At 51.9% G+C, this 18644-nt stretch overlaps 6 protein-coding genes across 6 annotated transcripts; 4 read left to right on the top strand and 2 right to left on the bottom strand.

The window, feature by feature from the left end:
• Positions 1–1833: 1833 nt before the first annotated feature.
• ALT_4708 (uncharacterized protein) lies at positions 1834–3959 on the top strand (the record flags this gene model as incomplete). Its single annotated transcript, XM_089599789.1, has 2 exons — positions 1834–1842; positions 2895–3959. 2 exons carry the CDS (start codon positions 1834–1836, stop codon positions 3957–3959), a joined length of 1074 nt encoding a protein of 357 aa, XP_089456127.1.
• Positions 3960–4947: 988 nt separating this feature from the next.
• Positions 4948–6767, top strand: ALT_4707 (mitochondrial substrate carrier family protein L; the record flags this gene model as incomplete). The annotated part of the gene is made up of 6 exons (XM_033556824.2): positions 4948–5122; positions 5211–5220; positions 5276–5431; positions 5491–5764; positions 5823–6238; positions 6353–6767. 6 exons carry the CDS (start codon positions 4948–4950, stop codon positions 6765–6767), a joined length of 1446 nt encoding a protein of 481 aa, XP_033412715.2.
• A 162-nt stretch (positions 6768–6929) lies between these two features.
• On the top strand, positions 6930–8148 carry ALT_4706 (mannosyltransferase complex subunit MNN9; the record flags this gene model as incomplete). The annotated part of the gene is made up of 2 exons (XM_033556823.1): positions 6930–8072; positions 8128–8148. 2 exons carry the CDS (start codon positions 6930–6932, stop codon positions 8146–8148), a joined length of 1164 nt encoding a protein of 387 aa, XP_033412714.1.
• Positions 8149–8503: 355 nt separating this feature from the next.
• Positions 8504–9947, bottom strand: ALT_4705 (Zn(2+) transporter YKE4; the record flags this gene model as incomplete). The annotated part of the gene is made up of 4 exons (XM_033556822.2): positions 8504–8519; positions 8576–9515; positions 9571–9721; positions 9792–9947. The coding sequence occupies 4 exons, from the start codon at positions 9945–9947 to the stop codon at positions 8504–8506; spliced, it is 1263 nt and encodes a 420-aa protein (XP_033412713.2).
• A 263-nt stretch (positions 9948–10210) lies between these two features.
• Positions 10211–11000, top strand: ALT_4704 (nucleolar protein 16; the record flags this gene model as incomplete). The annotated part of the gene is made up of 2 exons (XM_033556821.1): positions 10211–10341; positions 10406–11000. The coding sequence occupies 2 exons, from the start codon at positions 10211–10213 to the stop codon at positions 10998–11000; spliced, it is 726 nt and encodes a 241-aa protein (XP_033412712.1).
• A 1614-nt stretch (positions 11001–12614) lies between these two features.
• Positions 12615–17967, bottom strand: ALT_4703 (uncharacterized protein; the record flags this gene model as incomplete). Its single annotated transcript, XM_089599788.1, has 6 exons — positions 12615–12944; positions 13010–13146; positions 13497–17075; positions 17127–17564; positions 17619–17640; positions 17689–17967. 6 exons carry the CDS (start codon positions 17965–17967, stop codon positions 12615–12617), a joined length of 4785 nt encoding a protein of 1594 aa, XP_089456126.1.
• Positions 17968–18644: the final 677 nt, after the last annotated feature.

Below are 18644 nucleotides of genomic sequence, written 5' to 3'. Positions count from 1 at the left end.
AGCAGCGGATTGGCGCGTTCAGTTGCCTGTAGGCTGGAGCTAACTTATGCAGGGGAGTGTCCCAGTCATGAAGGCTGAGAGAGTCGAGTCTATTGCAAATCACACCCATTGTTCAGTAAGACATCAGGAGTACTTCAACTCAGACAGTGTTGTCGATCAGTCTTGAGTGCAACCCAATAAGAATCTCACTGCAGGTACGGAGTAGACGGATATCAGTTAAGTTGCCTTCGCATTTATTTCTTGTGTCGGATATCATTTCCCAGGGCATACGGTGGCAATGAACCATGTTGGTCATCGCTCGTCTCTCGGATACTTGGAACAGTCATCCGCTCATGACTATTGGACCTTGTTTGAAACATGACGCACTGGATGGTGCATTAGCAGAAAAATCCGAAAGTGCAGACTTTGAGGACGCTCGGGCGGGGGTGGATCAATGCTATGGGAGGTGGGCGAGTCGGCTGATCGCCCTGCCTGGTGGATGATTTAGATACCCTGTGGATCGTGATGATCAGAACCATAATGCGCTCGACAGGAAGGAAGACGGTCTTCGGAAAAGCAAATATCGATTCTCCGCTTCCCTGACTCGACACAGGTAGCTAGTGTGGTCGATAAAGTGATTTGATTGGATCATTCTAGCTGCTTGTATGAACAGAGCTCTTGTCTGCCATGAGTAAAGTACGGCGTATCCAAGAACTGACTCCAGCATCAGAATGGAAACCTCTACCGACACTAGCAGCAGTACCCAACCCTGTCTATACTCATTGTTCTATTCATTCAGCATTATTCAGTGCTCCTTGCCCACCTACCTTCAAACTGTAGGTCGCAACTAGTACTAGAAAGAGGCGTAGCCCAGCACTGCCCGTCTGCCAGTCACCTTCGCTGTTGACCCCGGCAGATCGACCATGTCCCACTATCGGTTTCTAGGCTCCTTTTGATGGTGGGAAACGGTCTCAATTCTTGTCCAAATTCAGTAAAATCCACAGCCATCCAGCTTTCCAGCAAATTCTCAAGTGAGCCCTCATATTCACTTATATTGTGATGCTGTTTGTGATGACTGCCTCTGCCTTGTTTTTTTTCCCACACCATTTTTTTTTATTAGCTCAGTGAGTAGGGTTCGGGGTCACCCGCTGCTTGCGCGTGTGGTTACAGAGCTCCTTTTATCTGCGAAACCTGGTGGATGGTGTAGACAAATCCCGATGCTCCTGAAGGCAACCGATTAGCTCTTAAGGACAGAGCTCACCCCGTCTCGTTGGGTCAGACCGTTGTTGAATCTCTTTGGCCCTCGGACAAGATTGTCAGACCTTGCCACTGCTGAGAGCTTTCTTTCTTTCGTCCTGTCCTTACAAAGACAGTGTAGCGCACTGTCTTGCTGATGCCTAGTCCAACCCATCTTGCCGACGCGTCTGACAGTCCCAGTTGACTAATGTCCTTGATTCGTCGTCCTGCATCTGACCACGTACGACCTGACATATGCGTCGACTGTGTGTTATGCATTTATGCTACCTTTCCTCTTCTTCCTAACAAGCCACTGACAACGGATCTTCAACACTTGAATATCACTTTGATTGCAAAACCGCTCGTCCTCCTGGCAGGTCGTCATTGCTTAATCATTTAAACCAACATTTTTCCAAGCCACAAATTTCCTGGACTGCGTCATCGCATGTTTTTTTAATTTGACTGTCTTCCTATTTTCGGTTCGTACGGCAAGCGACCTGAAAATAGCGTCTGTCGGATGCTTGCCAAATCAGACACCAATCAGCGTTTGGGATAAGGGGGAAATTGGACCCGCTACAGTCACCGTTTGCCAGGATCATTTGACTAAGACCAGCAATCATGTCGCAGGTGAGTGAGATATGTCTTCTGCACGCACTTATCCTGCCTTGAAACACCCCTTTCTGCCTTTTTGACTCTCCGTCTGCCTTGGGACAAAGCATGCATGTCCTTGTTCTTTTGCCTTTTTGCTTTTTTGCTTTACCCCTTGCGTGGTGGACGCTGGACTGGGCGAAAGTGTGGGGCAAATCCGCCAATACCCGGGGTTCAAGGGTGGTACCATGGGCGGTAACCGTACCGTACCGTAACATACTTGTCCCGCCCGTCCACCCAATTTCTTTGCTAGTTTGCGCTTTTGTATCCGCAGCTCCTCCAATGACGCCATGTCACGATTTGTTTTGTTGTCAGGAATTTTTGATGACACTCTTTGCTGTGTGATTTTCCTTTGATCGTTTTCCCGCAAGATGATTATGGAAGCACTGCACTGTTTTCCTTGTGTGAAGCATCGAGCACTTCCGTCTCTCCCTACCTACTCAAGAAAATCTGTCTTCTTCAGAATTGTGTCGGCTGTTGCGGCTTCTGAGAAGAAACGGGGCACCCCAGAGGAGATCATTTTCGATACCCGTTCCTGTGCCTGGTTCCATATTTCTTCCTTGTTGTCATCTCCCGTCTCTCTCCACCCTTACCAAGTCGGGCAAGCACGCTGATGTGGGCTCATCTCTCCCGCGGCCAGGGACAGAACTATCCTCGCCTAAGAAGGAAAAGGATAAAAGCCTCAATGGCAGCCTCCCCACCATCCTCCTTCTCGGCCTCCTCGTCCTCATCCTCTTCTCTCTATCCGTCCTCCTGCAGCTCAATACACTCTCCCCCGTTGCTCGGCAGTAAGTAGTTATCCGTTTGTTTCTATCCTCTGCGTCTATCTTCAAGCGCATGCCCGCAGCCACTCCATCCGACCATAGAGATGCCTCTTTTACCCCTCTTCTCCACCTGTCTCCCCTCCTAGCGGATTGTCCATTGCTCTCATTGGCATCATTAGATGCGAACCGTCCGCGTTTCATCTTATCCCCTTTTAATGATTTGTTTACTTCCCCCTTTGTGTTGGCACCGTCGACATCAATCTCCAGTTCTCCACCCTACACGTGTGGCATGTCTGGTTCCCTTCTCTGGTCATTCTTGCTGATCGCGTGCTCTTAGCCAATCTCTCACCCTCCTCCTGGTCACCCTCGCATCGTCCTTCAGCAGCTTCAGCCCGAGACCAACTGGAAAGCCTGATCGCCAAGCACGGTCACCCCACTCGAGTCTCCTTATCGTCCTTGCGTGACCTGACGGCTACCTCTTCCACATATAATCCGCCGTCGCCGCTATCTCCTCGTTCACCCGCTTCGGAAATCTCAGAATTGTCTGAAACTGTCATCCTCAGCCGTTCTACCTCTCGTCCAATTCCCATACCAAAACCGCCGAGCAGTCCTTACGATTCAGATCTGCCGGTCACCCCGTTGACGGGGCGTTTTGAAAAGGATTATTTCCCGCAGTCTGATCAGTCCAAGCCTTGGAGGAACCGCGAGAGTGTCTCCCGGCTGGACAGTGACCGCTATCACCGCACTTCATACCACCGACCATCCTCCAGAATGCGTTCCGATAGCTCCTCGTTCTATTCGCCGGCCATGTCGCCCAGCATGTCACCCTCGACCCGCTCCGCATCTCCACAGCCAACACGCTCTCGCCCTCACAACTCGGCTAAGTCGGTGCCAGCGTTCCATCTCGGCAGCCTGCCTCGGTTCCATCCCGCTGTCTACCAGCCCTCCAACAACTCCCAGAGTTTGGCCGCACAGCCTCCGTCGCCCCGGCATACCCGACAGCAGTCATACTGGACATCGTCAAGCTCTCGTGACACGCTGAGACAGTACAGAGAATTGGTGGAAAGCGTCACTCTCTCCAGGGCACCGTCTCGGCCGCTCTCGCCGAGTCCCTCAGCCCCAAGGTTAGATCCTTTACGCAGCCCGGGACCTGTGACTCCATTGGCTCTGGAGGAGACCGGCGGCTACTTGACCATTGGTGCAACGAGCTCAGACTTTTCGTCGAGCGACTCCCAAAGCTCCAGCGCGGCGCCAGATCAGGTTGAGAAGCTCATTGCTCGCGAAGTCGACCGGGCTCGTCAGAAGTCGCGAAAGAGCTCCAAGAATTGGTGATCAATGCCGTTTCCCTTTTTGTTGCTGCCGCCTTTCATGTCCTGGCCGGTTATCCAGGATGGAAGTTTGCATCTTTTTCATTCTTTTCCAGCTCTCCCGTTAACTCACATCTGTCAGATGGGCTCCCACATAAGAGCTGAATTCAGCCTGCATCATTTTGCATTCATTTTATACCCCATACAGCCTTGATTTATTACTTTTCACATGTCACCTGTGGTACCCAGACCCGCTCTTCTCCTATATCCTGTCTCATATAAATTCAGCCATGGCCAGAACAGATTGTCCTGCTCAAGTCAAGAGTGATGTTGAAATTGGATTCAAAAGGGAGGACACTTAGAATTTCTCATGTTACCTCTGTCTTCGTATCTTCGCTTCGACTGATTGCGGGGAACTTTGCTTCTGCTCTGTATTTACATATTGCGTCCTGAAAGGACGATTGTCGCTAGATCGGTCAATTGTTAGAGAGCCTCAGACTGCCACTTGACTTTGGTTTTGTTTTAATGACTCCACTGTCCATCGATTAAGAGCCAACTGTTAAATCTGGGTAGTTAGTTGACACTGGATAGTTTGACGCGAGATCGGCCGACCAAGACCGCTAAGTCGTAAAGTGCTCTCCGGAGCTGGGCGATCTCTCCCCGAAATCCCGCACCCACAGATTTGCGGGGCGCAAAAGTATCCCCATTGAAATTTATAACCTGGTCTCCCTTCCTACTTGGTCGATCACTGTTGCTCCGTTCCTGCGATGGGCAATCGAAGTTTATCTCTGTCTTTGCTCACCACAAACTCGATCGAACCGTTGGTTCAGTCATTCATCCCTTGAGCAGAGCACCGCGCTCGATGGGACACCCCATACGCCTAATCTCCGATATCGCCGCTGGATTTTGAATATTGTACCTCGCCATCATCAGTCGTATTATCACACATAACACATTGTCAAGGCAGACTATAGACGTTGAGCATTACTCTGGAGAACCTAGAGTCCACATAGATGTCGTCAGTTGAAGCGTTGCATTCCCCGGTAGACGCAAAAGTCCCCGGTGATATGGGCAGCAGAAGCCAGAGCACACCCCGCGTGGTCCCCGGTGCGACGGTTTCGACCGAGAAGAAGAGCGACTATAAGGGTTTTGTAGCGGGTGTGTTTTCGGGGATTGCAAAGTTGACTGGTATGTTCTTCCTATCTTTTTTTCCTTGGTGGGAGGAGATTTTGTTGGAGACGTTAAGGACTGAGCTGATATGCGTTTTATGGTGTAGTTGGGCATCCGTATGTGACGTGATCATTCCTACTGTGTTGTTCTATGACTGATAGACATGTGCAGCTTTGATACGGTAAAGGTGCGATTACAGACGAGCAAAGAAGGGCATTTCAAGGGGCCGTTGGACTGTGTACTACAGACGGTGCGGAAGGAGGGTGTGAGTGGGCTATACAAGGGAGCCACGCCGCCGCTGGTCGGTTGGATGGTTATGGACTCTGTGTGAGTACTTTCATTGGTGATCGATACAATGGATGATTGGGGTCTGATCCACGAGGTAGCATGCTCGGTTCCCTGACGTTGTACCGACGACTACTGCTCGAGAATGTTTTTTCGAAACCCGCTATTCGGTCTCTCACGCCGTTCGCGAGCTATCAATCTGATCTCAAAACGCTCCCCAGCTTCGGACATGGGATAGCCGGTATTTTGGCCGGTACGACTGTCAGCTTCGTAGCGGCTCCAGTGGAGCACATCAAGGCGCGGCTGCAGATTCAGTATGCGGCAGATAAGTCGAAGCGAATGTACAGCGGGCCCATCGATTGTTTAAAAAAGCTTGTAAGTCATTGGCAATCTCGAGAGTGTTGGAAGCGAGCGTCGGCTGACTGCAGCATAGCTGCGCACTCACGGTATCACAGGGTTATACCGCGGCCTCTGCGCGACAATCCTCTTCCGATCGTTTTTCTTCTTTTGGTGGGGTTCCTACGATGTCCTGACGCGATGGATGAAAAGCAACACCGCGATGTCGGCGCCAGTAATCAATTTCTGGGCCGGGGGGATATCAGCACAGATCTTCTGGTTGACCTCGTACCCGTCCGATGTGGTCAAGCAGCGACTGATGACAGACCCGATGGGCGGAGCGCTAGGTGATGGGGAAAGAAAGTTCCGCCGGTGGAAAGATGCTGCCAGGGCGGTTTATCACGAGCGAGGATGGAGAGGGTACTGGAGGGGTTTTGTGCCCTGTTTCTTACGAGCATTCCCGGCGAATGCGATGGCCTTGGTTGCATTTGAGGGCGTGATGCGGTCGCTGCCGTGAGCCTGTAGTCAGGTAATCAGGCCTAATGAACCATGATAGACTAGACCATTGTATATAGCATAATGAGATACCAAAATTCAATCGGTATGAACTTAGTGCGTCGATTATAGCCAGATGGTCATTTGCTGGAGGCGCAACAGCGGAGGCCAGCTTGACTGCAACATTTCCGCATTCAGCACATCTCGCGCAGGAACCCAGATCTGGGCTCCGGTCCACATTTCAACGTTGAAGGCAAATATTTTCGGCGCTCATTGGCCAGTTGTGAATTCGGAGATCGACTATTCGACCATTCAAGGGAGATTGAGCTGCGGTTCTGCAAAGTCGGTCCGCGTGTTCTTTTCCGGCCACAGTGCAGTGAGGTCAGGGCGGGCAGACACAGGCCAGACCATCGCTTCACCTTCTCATCATCGCCGGCTCCCGTCTCTCGTCGACTCTCTCTGCACGATTGACTCGAAATTTAACCTCTTCGCCATCTATCCCGCTATGTCGGGGCGCAGGTCGAGAATTGACTTCATTACTGGCTAAGCATTATCTCCCTGTGCCCACATCTCCGCCGGTCCAGATCTTTCGACTTGTCCTCATCGAACATCTCCAATTTCCACGAGCCAGCTCGCATCCTCGTCACCAACTCAACCATACCGATTCCTGGCCCCCCTCGCTCGTTACCACCGGTCGACACGGCCAGAAATGGCCGTCGCCCGCACAATGCGACGCACGAATCCAATCACTCTCCTCCTGGCGGCCATACTCGCATTTGGATTCGTCATCTTCGTGCTCTCCCCTTCGACATCCTCCGCGTCCCCCGTTAGCGCGGGCTCCGGCTCCTCATCTTCCTCCACCTCCCAGCAACGCCGCGAAGACGACGCTGCCGAAAACCCCCTCTCACCTCCGACAAAACCCTTTTTCAAATCCCAGCCCGTCCGCCACGATGGCCAACAGGCCCCTCCCCCAGTCGTGCAGTACGACCTGAACAAGCTCACCAGCACCAGCACCTCCACCGCCAACAGCGAACGCATCCTGATCCTCACACCGATGGCCCGCTTCGTGCCAGAATACTGGGACAACGTGGTGAAACTGACCTACCCGCACGAGCTCATCTCGATCGGGTTCATCATCCCCAAGAACAAAGAAGGCAATGCGGCCCTAGCCGCACTAGAAGCCGCCATCGCAAAGACGCAGTCCGGCCCGATCGACAAGCGGTTCGCGAGCATCTCCATCCTCCGCCAGGACTTCGAGCCGCCCCTGCAGTCGCAGGACGAGAAGGAGCGGCACAAGATGTCGAACCAGAAGGCGCGCCGCGAGTCGATGAGCCGCGCTCGCAACAGCCTGCTGTTTACGACGCTCGGTCCCGCCACGGCTTGGGTTCTCTGGCTCGATGCCGATATCGTCGAGACGCCGCCGACGCTGATCCAGGACCTCACGGCCCACGATTACCCCGTCCTCGTGCCCAACTGCTACCAGCGGTACTACAACTCCGAGAAGAAGACGATGGATGTCCGGCCGTATGACTACAACTCGTGGATCGACAGTAGTACGGCGCAGAGCATGGCGGCGGAGATGGGGCCCGACGAGATCCTCCTCGAGGGCTACGCCGAGATGCCGACCTACCGCACGCTGATGGCTTATCTGGCTGATACGGCTAATCCGAACCCGAAGAAGGTCATCGAGCTGGACGGTGTGGGCGGCACCGCGCTCATGGTCAAGGCGGAGGTGCATCGTGACGGCGCGATGTTCCCTGCCTTTCCCTTCTACCACCTGGTCGAAACGGAGGGCTTCGCCAAGATGGCGAAGCGGCTGGGATACTCCGTTTATGGGCTGCCGGATTATTTTGTAAGTTGCTCCTTTGTCCTTCGGAATGACTCTGGGATGCTAATGACGCTTGCAGGTATACCACCAAAACGAGTGATGTGGTTGGAGGAAATGATGATATACTAGACCATTCTGCTTTTGTCTTTTCTGTGCATCGACGCAATATGCGTTACGTTGGGCACTCTGTGCGCAACTTGTCACTATTTAGAATACAATCTTCAGATCTCATGTGGTGGATGGAGTTTTGGCGCCAGCATTGTGGCATGCGGAGTCCGCACGTCGTTTACATTGGTTATCTAGATGCACGGAGCTAGATCATTTTCAAGCAATTTTATCTTTGCCGGGTATGAATCAACTGCATCGGCGTCCTTTCAAGTACTTTTAGTCTATCACTATGTCCCCATCAAGTGTATCGTCTAGTGTGCTGCTGCCACATCTAAAAGACCAACACCTCAATCCCAGGAGATACTGCATAGCAGAAAAGTTAGTTCAGCGTCCACAACAACCCGGGATTTAGTACTCACGCAAGCATAATCCCCGCCCCGACAGCAACAGCCAGAAACTGCACAATCGTCTTCTTAATTTCAACTCTCTTATCCTTGCCTGTCTCGAGCAATTCCGGGATGACCGACACAGTCCCGACGTAGAGGAAAGTCCCCGCAGTAAAAGGCAAGAGCATATCCCCCCAGGTGAGACTCGTGCCTAGCAGCCCGGCCGATGCGTCCGTCACATCACCAGCTGCTGCGCCGTGTCCGCCACCCAGCTCCTGGATCGCGATCCCGATGAATGTACCAAGGAAGGCACCGATGGCGGTGACGAACTGCGCACCCATGGCCTTGCGCTTTGAGAAACCGGACTGGATGAGGAGGGCAAAGTCGCCCACTTCGTGGGGGATTTCGTGGAAGAAGACGGCGACGGTTGTGGTTGCGCCGATGGTGGGGGAGGCGTAGAAGGAGGAGGACATTGCCAGGCCGTCGGTGATGTTGTGGGTGAAGTCGGCGATGAGGTTGAGATAGCCGCCTAGTTTGACGCTGGGATTGATCTCTTTCTCGTCTTCTGGTTCTTGCTTGGTGGCGGCCGCGGAGGAGCCGGGTTTGCGCTTGCGGAGCTCGGTGTTGGCGGTGCTGGGGGTGGAGCTGGTGGTTGTGCCGTGGGAGGAGTCGTCAGTGTGTGTGTGCGAATGAGAGTGCGAGTGCGAATGTCCTTCGCCTCCTGTTGCGATGCGCAGAGCCTTGTCCATGGCCACGAAGGTGAAGAAGCCAACCATGATCCCGAGTCCGAGGAGGAGATTCCGGTTGGGTTCGACCATGACGAAGCGCACGTGCTCCGGAGAGTCCTCACCTAGGAAGATCTCAGGGAGAAGATGAAACAAAGTGTCACCTAAAAGTCCTCCGACAGCGAAAGCAACCATGACAGACAGGGATGAGGGGTCGATGTTCGGTGGGCACAGTGCCAGGAGGAAGTCTGTAGCTGTTAGATCCGGGCACGGTAATGACATGGTTTCTCTGAGCACACATACTGGGAGGTCCGGAAATGTACACAGTTGCCAGGATTGCATTGACCGCAGGACTGCCGGGAAAGAGGACTGCAAAGAGCCTCGACATCATACTGGCTGTTGGTGGGCTGGTCGCACGCTTGTGCTCATTGAGAGCTTCCACAAGTGGACATTCCTGAGCAAATCAGTTTTTATTCGCACAGCGCTAACAATCACAAAAGACTACAAGCTTGAGAAGCAATTACCTGCAACTTGTCTTCGATTTCCGCCACGGAAAGGTCGCCCACAGTGATCTTGTCCCCACTGCCAACAGTCGCAGCCGCGAGCACAGCGAATAAGAGGAGACCGGCGACAAGCGCGAGGCCGGTCCTGCGCGCAGGAGAGAATAAATTGAGTGCCATTGCTGTCGTGAAATACTGACTGCAGCAATGAGCAATTGGGCAGAGACACTCTAGGATGATACCCTGATCAAGCCAGCACGATAGATATCGGACAGATTGTTTGCTACAGCTCGTTATCAGTGGAGCTAATGTCGGCAAACATGCCAAGCCTCCAGATGCAAACATTAAAAAGTTTCGGAGAAATCGATAAGAATTGATTTAACCGCTATGCAATTTTATCGTCCACCACTTTTTCGATTTATCACTACAGGGGTATAAGAAGGATGGGTCGCGTGCTACAGAAGAAGAAAAACCGGTCCTCGACGCCGAAACAGAAGCCCAAGAGGACTGGGCAGCTGAAGAGCGGCAAGAAGAAGATCAATGTCCTGGGAAATGCCATTATCGCTCAAAATTGGTAAGAACTACCAGTCTTAGAATCGATCAAAGAATCGCCACTGACATGTGTTTCACTGCGATAGGGATCGCAAATTGACCCTGACACAAAACTACCGCCGCTTGGGACTCGTTCACAAACTCAACGCTCCAGCTGGTGGTAGCGAAAAACGGCCGACCAAAGATGGGCGCATCGAGGAGCTGCCCGAGGATTCCCTCCACATCAGGGGCAGCGCCAAAGCGTCCGCAAAGCAGGCAGTCATGGGCGAGACTAGGGTGGAACGGGACCCGGAAACAGGCAAAATCATCCGAGTGATTCGTGACGAAGAGGAGATTGAAATTGCCGGCCGCAAAGTCAAACCTTCGAATCCGCTCAACGACCCACTGAACGAATTGTCTGAAGATGAGGCATCCCAGCAGCCCGCTTCACAAAGAGCCAATGCCAAGAGCGCGATTGTTCAACAGCTGGAGCGTCAGGCAGACCAAGAAGGGCAGGCAGTCAGGGCGAAAAAACCCCGCCACCAGAGCAAGCGGGAGGAGGAATGGATTATGAGGCTGATCGAGCGTCATGGAGAGAACTACAGCGCCATGGCTCGTGATAGGAAGTTGAATCCTATGCAACAGAGCGAGGGTGATTTGAAACGGAGGATTCGCAAGTGGAAGGCGAACCACTCCTCATAGTTTGTGTCTTGATGCATTCCAGGCGCATGCGGCGTTTTTGATGGGTTGTTGATATCAAAAGTTGTTGTCTAGGCTGCGGTTGTGAGGTTATACTATCCGACAGGTCTGCAACTGTTACATATAGACCTATATCACATTCATGTCCTTGCAGATACCATATCAATATAAAGTCAGAGTTCGATACAGCAGCCTTCCATGAGGAATCAACCTTCTCTTATGATCGCTATCGTCATTTGTATGTAGTGGAGGTCCTCTGAACATAGGGGGCTCATGGTAAGGCGAACCCATTGACGCGAACCATTGCTGACATTGTTGTTGCCAGATAAGAGTATGAGTTGTTCTGTCGAGACTCTAGGGGTATACATGTCGACTACAGAGTCACAGTTAGGTCCGATATGCACTTATATCCTCAGGCAGCATCTCAACGCCTTGTTCCCCAGGTATCCATATCCCCGTACCTTACCCGATTCGGCAGCCAAGGGCAACACATAGGTCTCTAGCAAGAGCACCACTCAAGGAACCGGGGCAGGTGGTGCAGGGGTCAACGCCAGTCAGTCTAGCACTGACTCTTGCGGGGCTTCTGTAGCCATCGACGTCTCCGGTTCGATTACGGTTCTGGTGCCAATATAGCCTCCTTTCCAGCTATATAGGTACCGGGACCGGGACGGATCGGGCCTTGGGCATCCTACAGATGGGTGTCTATGGCTCGTTCCGTTTTCTTTCTTCCTTTTTGTCATTCTCGTCTATTTCGTGTCCTGGTAGAGTCCCATTATCGAATGCCTTCATGTCTTAGCGAGGTTGCCCGTCAACCCAGCTTCTGCCTGGCTGCTGGAGTCCCTGAGTGGCTACTATTGACTCCTCTCCACTATGTCTCACATTGAATTTACCTAGTCACTAGAAGCCGTGGAGGAGTGAATCTCGTAGACTGTGAAGTAGTTCCAAGCTGAACTGTGCTATGGTCCTGTTGAAAGTAACGGCATCTTCCACAATTCATTCACTGCTCAACCACGACGCGTAGTATCAACAAACAGTGCCTCAGCAGTCTAGTTCTAGTTCAAGCTCTCTGTAAATTCAGTAGTCTGGCCATCCTGCCACTTTTACTCACGCTTCATACACTTCCATTTGACGACTCAACTTCAAGCATACCGATACCAACCCTGACTCCATGAAGACGTATCTAACCATGATCCTCCTCCTATACGCCAGTCTCATGTTCCTTGAGCTGGCAAGCGCCCAAGTCAAATAGTAATCTTCCACCCTCGGCCTTCCTACCATTCTAGATATCCACGAGGGCAAAAGAGCTAACAATCAGCAGCGACCCAACCAGCGACACTCTCATCTGCTCCAAACCCGGAGGGAGCTACTGCCCCGAAGGCTCGCTAGAGGGCTCGACGATCATAACCTGCGTGTCTACGACGATGATCGAAGTCCGATCCTGCAATACCATGTACGCAACTCCCTGGTCACTACCGAACGCAAACAACTGACCAGGCATCCATATCCAGGCTCTCGAGGTTCATCCCAGCACTCTACACTGGCGCCGTAGTTTGTGCGTCCCCAGATTCTATAATCACTTCCTCTGATACGAATTGACGAGAATACCAAGGTCATGAATCATCCAAGCACGCAGGAGACGCAGTCTGCGCCTTCAATGGTACGGGATACTCGATCGACGGCAAGATCTCTCACATCCCCGAGACAACCCTCTGCGGGAGCTGGGAGTCGCCTCTCTTCGCCCTCGGTAGAAACTGCGATGAAGCAGGAATGCAGGCTGGCATCGACACCGTACACGTCTCTGTCTCTGAGACTCCCCGCGTGAAGGACGGCGTCAATACCCACTTCCCATCTCCAGCGTCGCTGGACGGAAGCGTCTGCTCCCTGCCATACAACCCATGGAATCTGGGCGACTGCGTCGACGGTGCAGCGGTGACAGCGGTGCCGGTTCTACAGGTTGTTGTATCCGATGGTGCGGGGCGTCAGCGTGTATCTGCATTTGCATCTGCATCTACATCTTCAGCATATGGGGTGGCGGGGGCTTCTCCGAGTAGGACCAGTTCCATTCCTGTGGTGCCTTCGGCTGTGCCTGGGGCGAGTCCTGCGGCGAGTGGCTGGTCTGTGAGCTCGAGTGGTGCCACTGCGACGGGTGCTGTTAACGTCGGGTCGGGGAGAAGTATGGTGTGCGATGGTGCTTGTTGGAGTATGATGCTGCTTGTTTCCCTGCGGGTGGTGGCTCATGTCTTGTTGATGTGTGGGTGGGCTTAGTTGTTTGGGATTTCCTGATGGCGTGTCGATCTATGTTTCGTGTGGTTTTACCTTGGTTTTGCATGATTCCGTGATGATCACTCTCGAATTTGCAAATTACAATGTACAGAAATGTTTTATGTTGTTTAAAAGTTACACCTTGTGACTGCTTGAGAATGACTCGTAGTCGTGATTCTAGTAAACATTCTAGGAGACTTTCTAATCCTTCTATCTATGACTGTATCTGAGAAGTACCTTTATCATTGACATAGCCATGCTTTGACACCCGTCCCTTATCTAGGACGACATAGTAATCCGCGTCCTTGATTGCTTCCAGCCGATGCGCAATGGTGATAACCGTCGACTCCCGTAATTCCTCCCTTATGACCTGCTGAATCTCAAGGGAGCTTTCATGGTCGATAGATGCGGTAGCCTCGTCGAGAATGACAATCGGACTGTGGCGTAAAACGGCCCGCGTGAGACCGATCAGCTGCCGCTCGCCCTGGCTGAGGTTGCGGCCACCGGCTTCGACGTGCGTCTGTAAATTCCACCCATGTCGACTACAGACACGCTTCAGAACATCTGCACACTCCTCGTCCGAGTATTCACCGGTTGGGTCGAGATTCAACCGGATGCTACCAGGGAAGAGAACGGGGTCTTGAGCGACGAATGTGACGCGGGTTCGGAGCGCTTGCGTATCGACTTGGGCGATATCGATGCCGTCGACGACGATCCGGCCTGATTCAGGGCGAATGACGCTGAGCAGTGAGACGGCTAGCGTGGACTTGCCGCTTCCTGTTCTGCCTATGATGGCCGTCGTAGATCCCCCAGGGATTGTAAGAGAAATGTTGCGGAGTGAAGGCTCCAGGTGCGGTGCGTATCGAATGGTAACGTCGTCAAATGTGATGTCCTGCCCGAACCGCGGCCAGGATGCCGGGGGTTCAATGGTCCCTGGGTTCTCCTGCTCAATGTGAAGTAGCTCATCGATTCGTTCAACCGAGACAAAATCCATTTGTAGCTGGCCATATTGTTTGCACAAAGCATGAGTGGACGTAACAAAATTGTTGGCGGCTATCAGTACAAAAGCTGCAAGACCTGGAGTGACATTAGTGTATAATGCCAGGACGGTGAGGCAAAACGTGGACGCAGCTGACAGGGTCTCAAATCGGTACATTAGCCAGCTTTGAAGCGACCAGTAGAAATGATCCATGCCCTGGAATTTGTCTACGACCGCAATGACTCTGTTTTGAAAGCGTTCTTCTGCGTGGAACGCACGAACAGTCGTCAGACCATGCAGGAGCTCGCCAAAATTCGAGATCAAAGGACTAAGAGACACCATCTCAAGTCGTCGCAAGCTCTGTGACGTTGGCAGGAATTGCAGAAATGTGAAAATGAATGCCGCAGTGAGAACGAAGGAGAATCCAAGAAATGCTGGTGTCACCGATGCTATGACCACAATTGAGGAGATCCAGGTGATGGCTTGGAACGCAATAGCCTGGAATTGTTCACTGATGTTACCGTCGACCACTCCGATATCCGACGTCAGTCGGTTCATCAAGCGGCCGATAGGAGTGACATCGAAGAAGCGGAATGTTGCATGGCTCACTCGAACCATGACCTGGTGAAAGAGCTTCTTGCCTGCACAGTAGACGATGACCAGCATCAGAAGTTGCGCAAACAGAAGCATGGCCGATTGAAACGTCGTTATCACAAAGAAGGCCAGAAGCCAAGGACGCACATCATCGAATGGCGCTGGCAATTCCTCCAGGGGGTCGGTTGGGTTCCAACGGAACACCTGGGACCACTCATACGGCACAACCCATTGTCCTGAGGAATATCCGCCATGGGCGGTAGAATGGCTGAATACCAGAAGAATCTGGTTGTAGGCTTCTCCCCACTCCTTTAGGAACCACGATTGTCCTACAGATGTCAACCGATAAACGGCCAAGATAAATACTAGTGAGATCCACCATCTGTATTCTCCAGCCCTGATGTAGTTCCAATAGACTCGGGCTTGTACGCCCCATTCCGCACGGTGCTCTTCCTCCATGAACTTTGTCGGGGCAGAAGCCGCAGCCTCTCGAAGAGCGCCTTGAATCTCACTTTGGGCCTCGGCTGTCTTTGCTAAGGATTGGACACCTTCATCAGTGGCCGTATCCATAGACACAGCCTGTTTACCGTGAATTGTAGCCCGGCCATCTTCAATATAGACTATTTGATCGGCGATATGACTAACCAGCGCGGTACGATGCGTAACGAGAACAACGACGCGATCTTGCATCAGTGGGCCCGTAAAGCACTTTTGAACCACGGTCTCAGCTGTGTTGTGATCAAGAGCAGAGATTGGGTCGTCAAGCAACAAAATCCTAGCAGTACTATAAAGTGCTCGCGCCAGCGCAACGCGGGCTTTCTGGCCACCAGAAAGGCCTATACCATTCTCACCCACAAACGAGAGGTCTCCATGCTCGAAATTCTCGAGATCCGGGAGCAAAGCACATGCATCCAGAACTCTCTGGTACCTTTGTTCATCATACGGCGCGGAGAAAAGGATGTTGTCTCGGATACTCATGCTCTGGAGCCATGGTGTTTGAGCACAGTAGCCCACCATCTCATTAGGGATTTCAGCAGAGCCGCCAATTCTGTCCAGCTCGCCGAGAAGCGCTTGGAGTAGAGCCGTTTTTCCGGCCCCTACCTTGCCAGAAACGACAGTCAGACCCGTGGTTATCGTCAAATTGACACCTGAGAGCACCGGGACGACTCGACCAGGCCAAGCATATGAGCAATGCTGTAGCTGAATAGAAGCAGACTCGGCGGGGTCGGTGGCAGATGTCTCCTTGTTCGGCTCGGCCATGAAGTCCTCAATTCTTTCGACAGCGATAGATGCATTGATCAGTACCGTTATGAGACCAGGGATATCTCTAAGGCGGGTTTCTAGCATAGTAAATAGCTGCAAGGCAGGGAAGATAATATCAATGCGGAGAGGATGGCCGGCCAGAAGGGTGTAAGCATAGAGAGCCACTACAGGGAACACGCCGCTAGCAAAAGTGTTCACGAAACGAATCAGGATGCTCCACAGGTTGGTGATGATACGAAGGTTCAGCTCCGACTGCCTAGCATCCATCACCTGCCGGTACCAGTGGCCTTGCCAGCCATACCAGCGCAGGTGACGAAGTGCTTCGACAAATTGGGAAGTTATCTGAAGTCTGGCGTCGGTTGCGAGTCTCCGCACTCTCTCCCAACGGAGAAGTGTACGGGTAATGACGGCGTTCAAAACCTGAGCAACCAGGATTGCTAGGATTCCCAGGAAGCATGATGGCCCAAACAGCTTCCAAACAAGCACGATTGCAATGATAAGTCCCAGAGGTTTGTCAATCAAGGAGTCGACTTCCCAAAACCGCTGGGCGACTTCATAGACATCACCACGGAGCAAATTGAAAATCTTGCCCATCGAGGCAGCCGTTTTAGCCGGCTTTTTTGTGGTTTGCCGACGCCCAGAGAATATCCCACAGAGTTTCCTTCGCTTGGGGATCTCCACTTCATCGTCGGCATATTCTTCATCAAGCTCTCCGTTTGCGACCCCTTCATCCTTTTGTTCTGACTGGGGGTCAAAGACGTTCTTCCTAGAGAGTGCCTTCTCGTAGACCATCATGATCATCTCCCCTCTGCTCCTTTCGTAGCATCGTCTACCAAACCAAAGGTTGAGTACCTGCGATTGCGCCGCAACCACACGAACGATGAGAGTGGCCAGCGCATAGGTCATGGCAGGGCGTTTCCCTGAGCTCATGTCCTGCATGGCTTGAAGGAGTTGCTGCAACAATATTGGGGTCGCGAAGTCTGAGAATCAAATCAGCGAACATCTCCGTAGTATGCACAGGAATTCCAGACCGCATATCATCATCGCAAGTGCAATGGTGGAAACAATCACTAGATCAATCCCATTCGCATGAAGCAGACGACCAACCACTGAGCCTTTAAGTCGACGAAACTTCTCGTGTAACCTGCGATGTTGAAATTCGAAGCCAAGGAACCAGACGTCGTCCTCGTCCAATCGTCTTTTCTTCCCAATGGAGATCAGCGGTGCCATCCATGACACACTAAGGAATTGCCACAATTTCAGATTGTCTTCTGGACTGCGAAAGTCACTGGATGAGGGCTGTCCAACAGCAGCGATTTCATAAATGGGAACTGAAGGCTCGCGGAGAGGCATGAGCAATATAGTAACACATCCACCCAAAGCCGCGCCACCCGCAACATAATATGCAGGAAGTCTTGTCACTGCGTACGCGTCATGATTCATGATAAATGATAATTCCACAGCAAGCCCTGTGATGAAGAATGCAAGCATCCAAGCTGGACATGTCCTTGGACGTGCTATACAAATGAAGATAGCGGCAACTGCCTGAGGAACGAGTCAGCTCAAGTTTTCCCAAAATGCCGGCTATCTTACCCATGACACAAGGAGAGCTATAGTAGCCACGTCAAAGCCATTTGTAATTGCTTTTACGATCTCTGCCGCGAGCCCTACGAGTGATATGAGGAAAAGGCTGACCACCCATCCCACCCTTTGCTTGATCTGCTCCACTGGTAAGTCTGGCCACTCCCGGGGACATTCTGAGATGAAGGGTTTCGTCCATTCCGGGCGCCAGCGGTGCAGAAGCTGGCTGAGCAAGTAAAACACAGCAGCCCCTACGATGATAATGGTAGGTATCGTGGAGAAATGATGCATGGCACATCTCGACAGTCGAGCATTGGCCGAGTCCTAGCATCATTATGTCAGAGCGGGGTGCAACAATATAGAATGAGTGTCGGTGTGCAATACCCATAGTGGATGGCAAGAAAGAAGCACGCCATAATTCTGAACGAGAGACATCAATTCAGATCTAATCCCTGAGTATTGATTGGACGGATACTCAGACAATCTTCTCTCTTAATGTTGTCCAAAGCGTCTCTGCTTCGTTGGTAGGTATCTCGTTCTAGACGGAGGCGGAAGGATAAGCCGAGATGCCTAAGGCACCAGGTAAGCTTTAGGTCTGAAATTTGGGAGGCTGAAAACGAGGCGACCTTAGGCATAATTTCCCCACATTTCACGCCTTACCGTCTCTATTACCAAAAATAAATGAAACCCAGGGTTTTACATTTGCCAACAATATATTATCGAATAGATATTCCCTGAAGAAATTGGAAGCATGCATGTTTCATTTGATAGAGTGTGAAAATGAAGGTTTGCCAAGCCTCGGGTACCTAGTCACCATCAATATTAGAATGGTAAAATACCGCATGAGTATCCGTATTAGGAATGAATGTATTTTGTAGAATATGGATACAGTGTGCAAGCAGCACCACAAGGTCAAACGAAGATCAAAATGGATAGATACCTTATCATCCGAGGGCGGACTTGTAGAA

The sequence above is a fragment of the Aspergillus lentulus genome (genome assembly GCF_001445615.1).
Source record: "Aspergillus lentulus DNA, contig: Alt08, strain: IFM 54703, whole genome shotgun sequence".
Lineage (NCBI taxonomy): Eukaryota > Fungi > Ascomycota > Eurotiomycetes > Eurotiales > Aspergillaceae > Aspergillus > Aspergillus lentulus.
The sequence above is the reverse complement of the archived record's forward strand: the minus strand, read 5'-3'. Positions and strand labels throughout refer to the sequence as shown.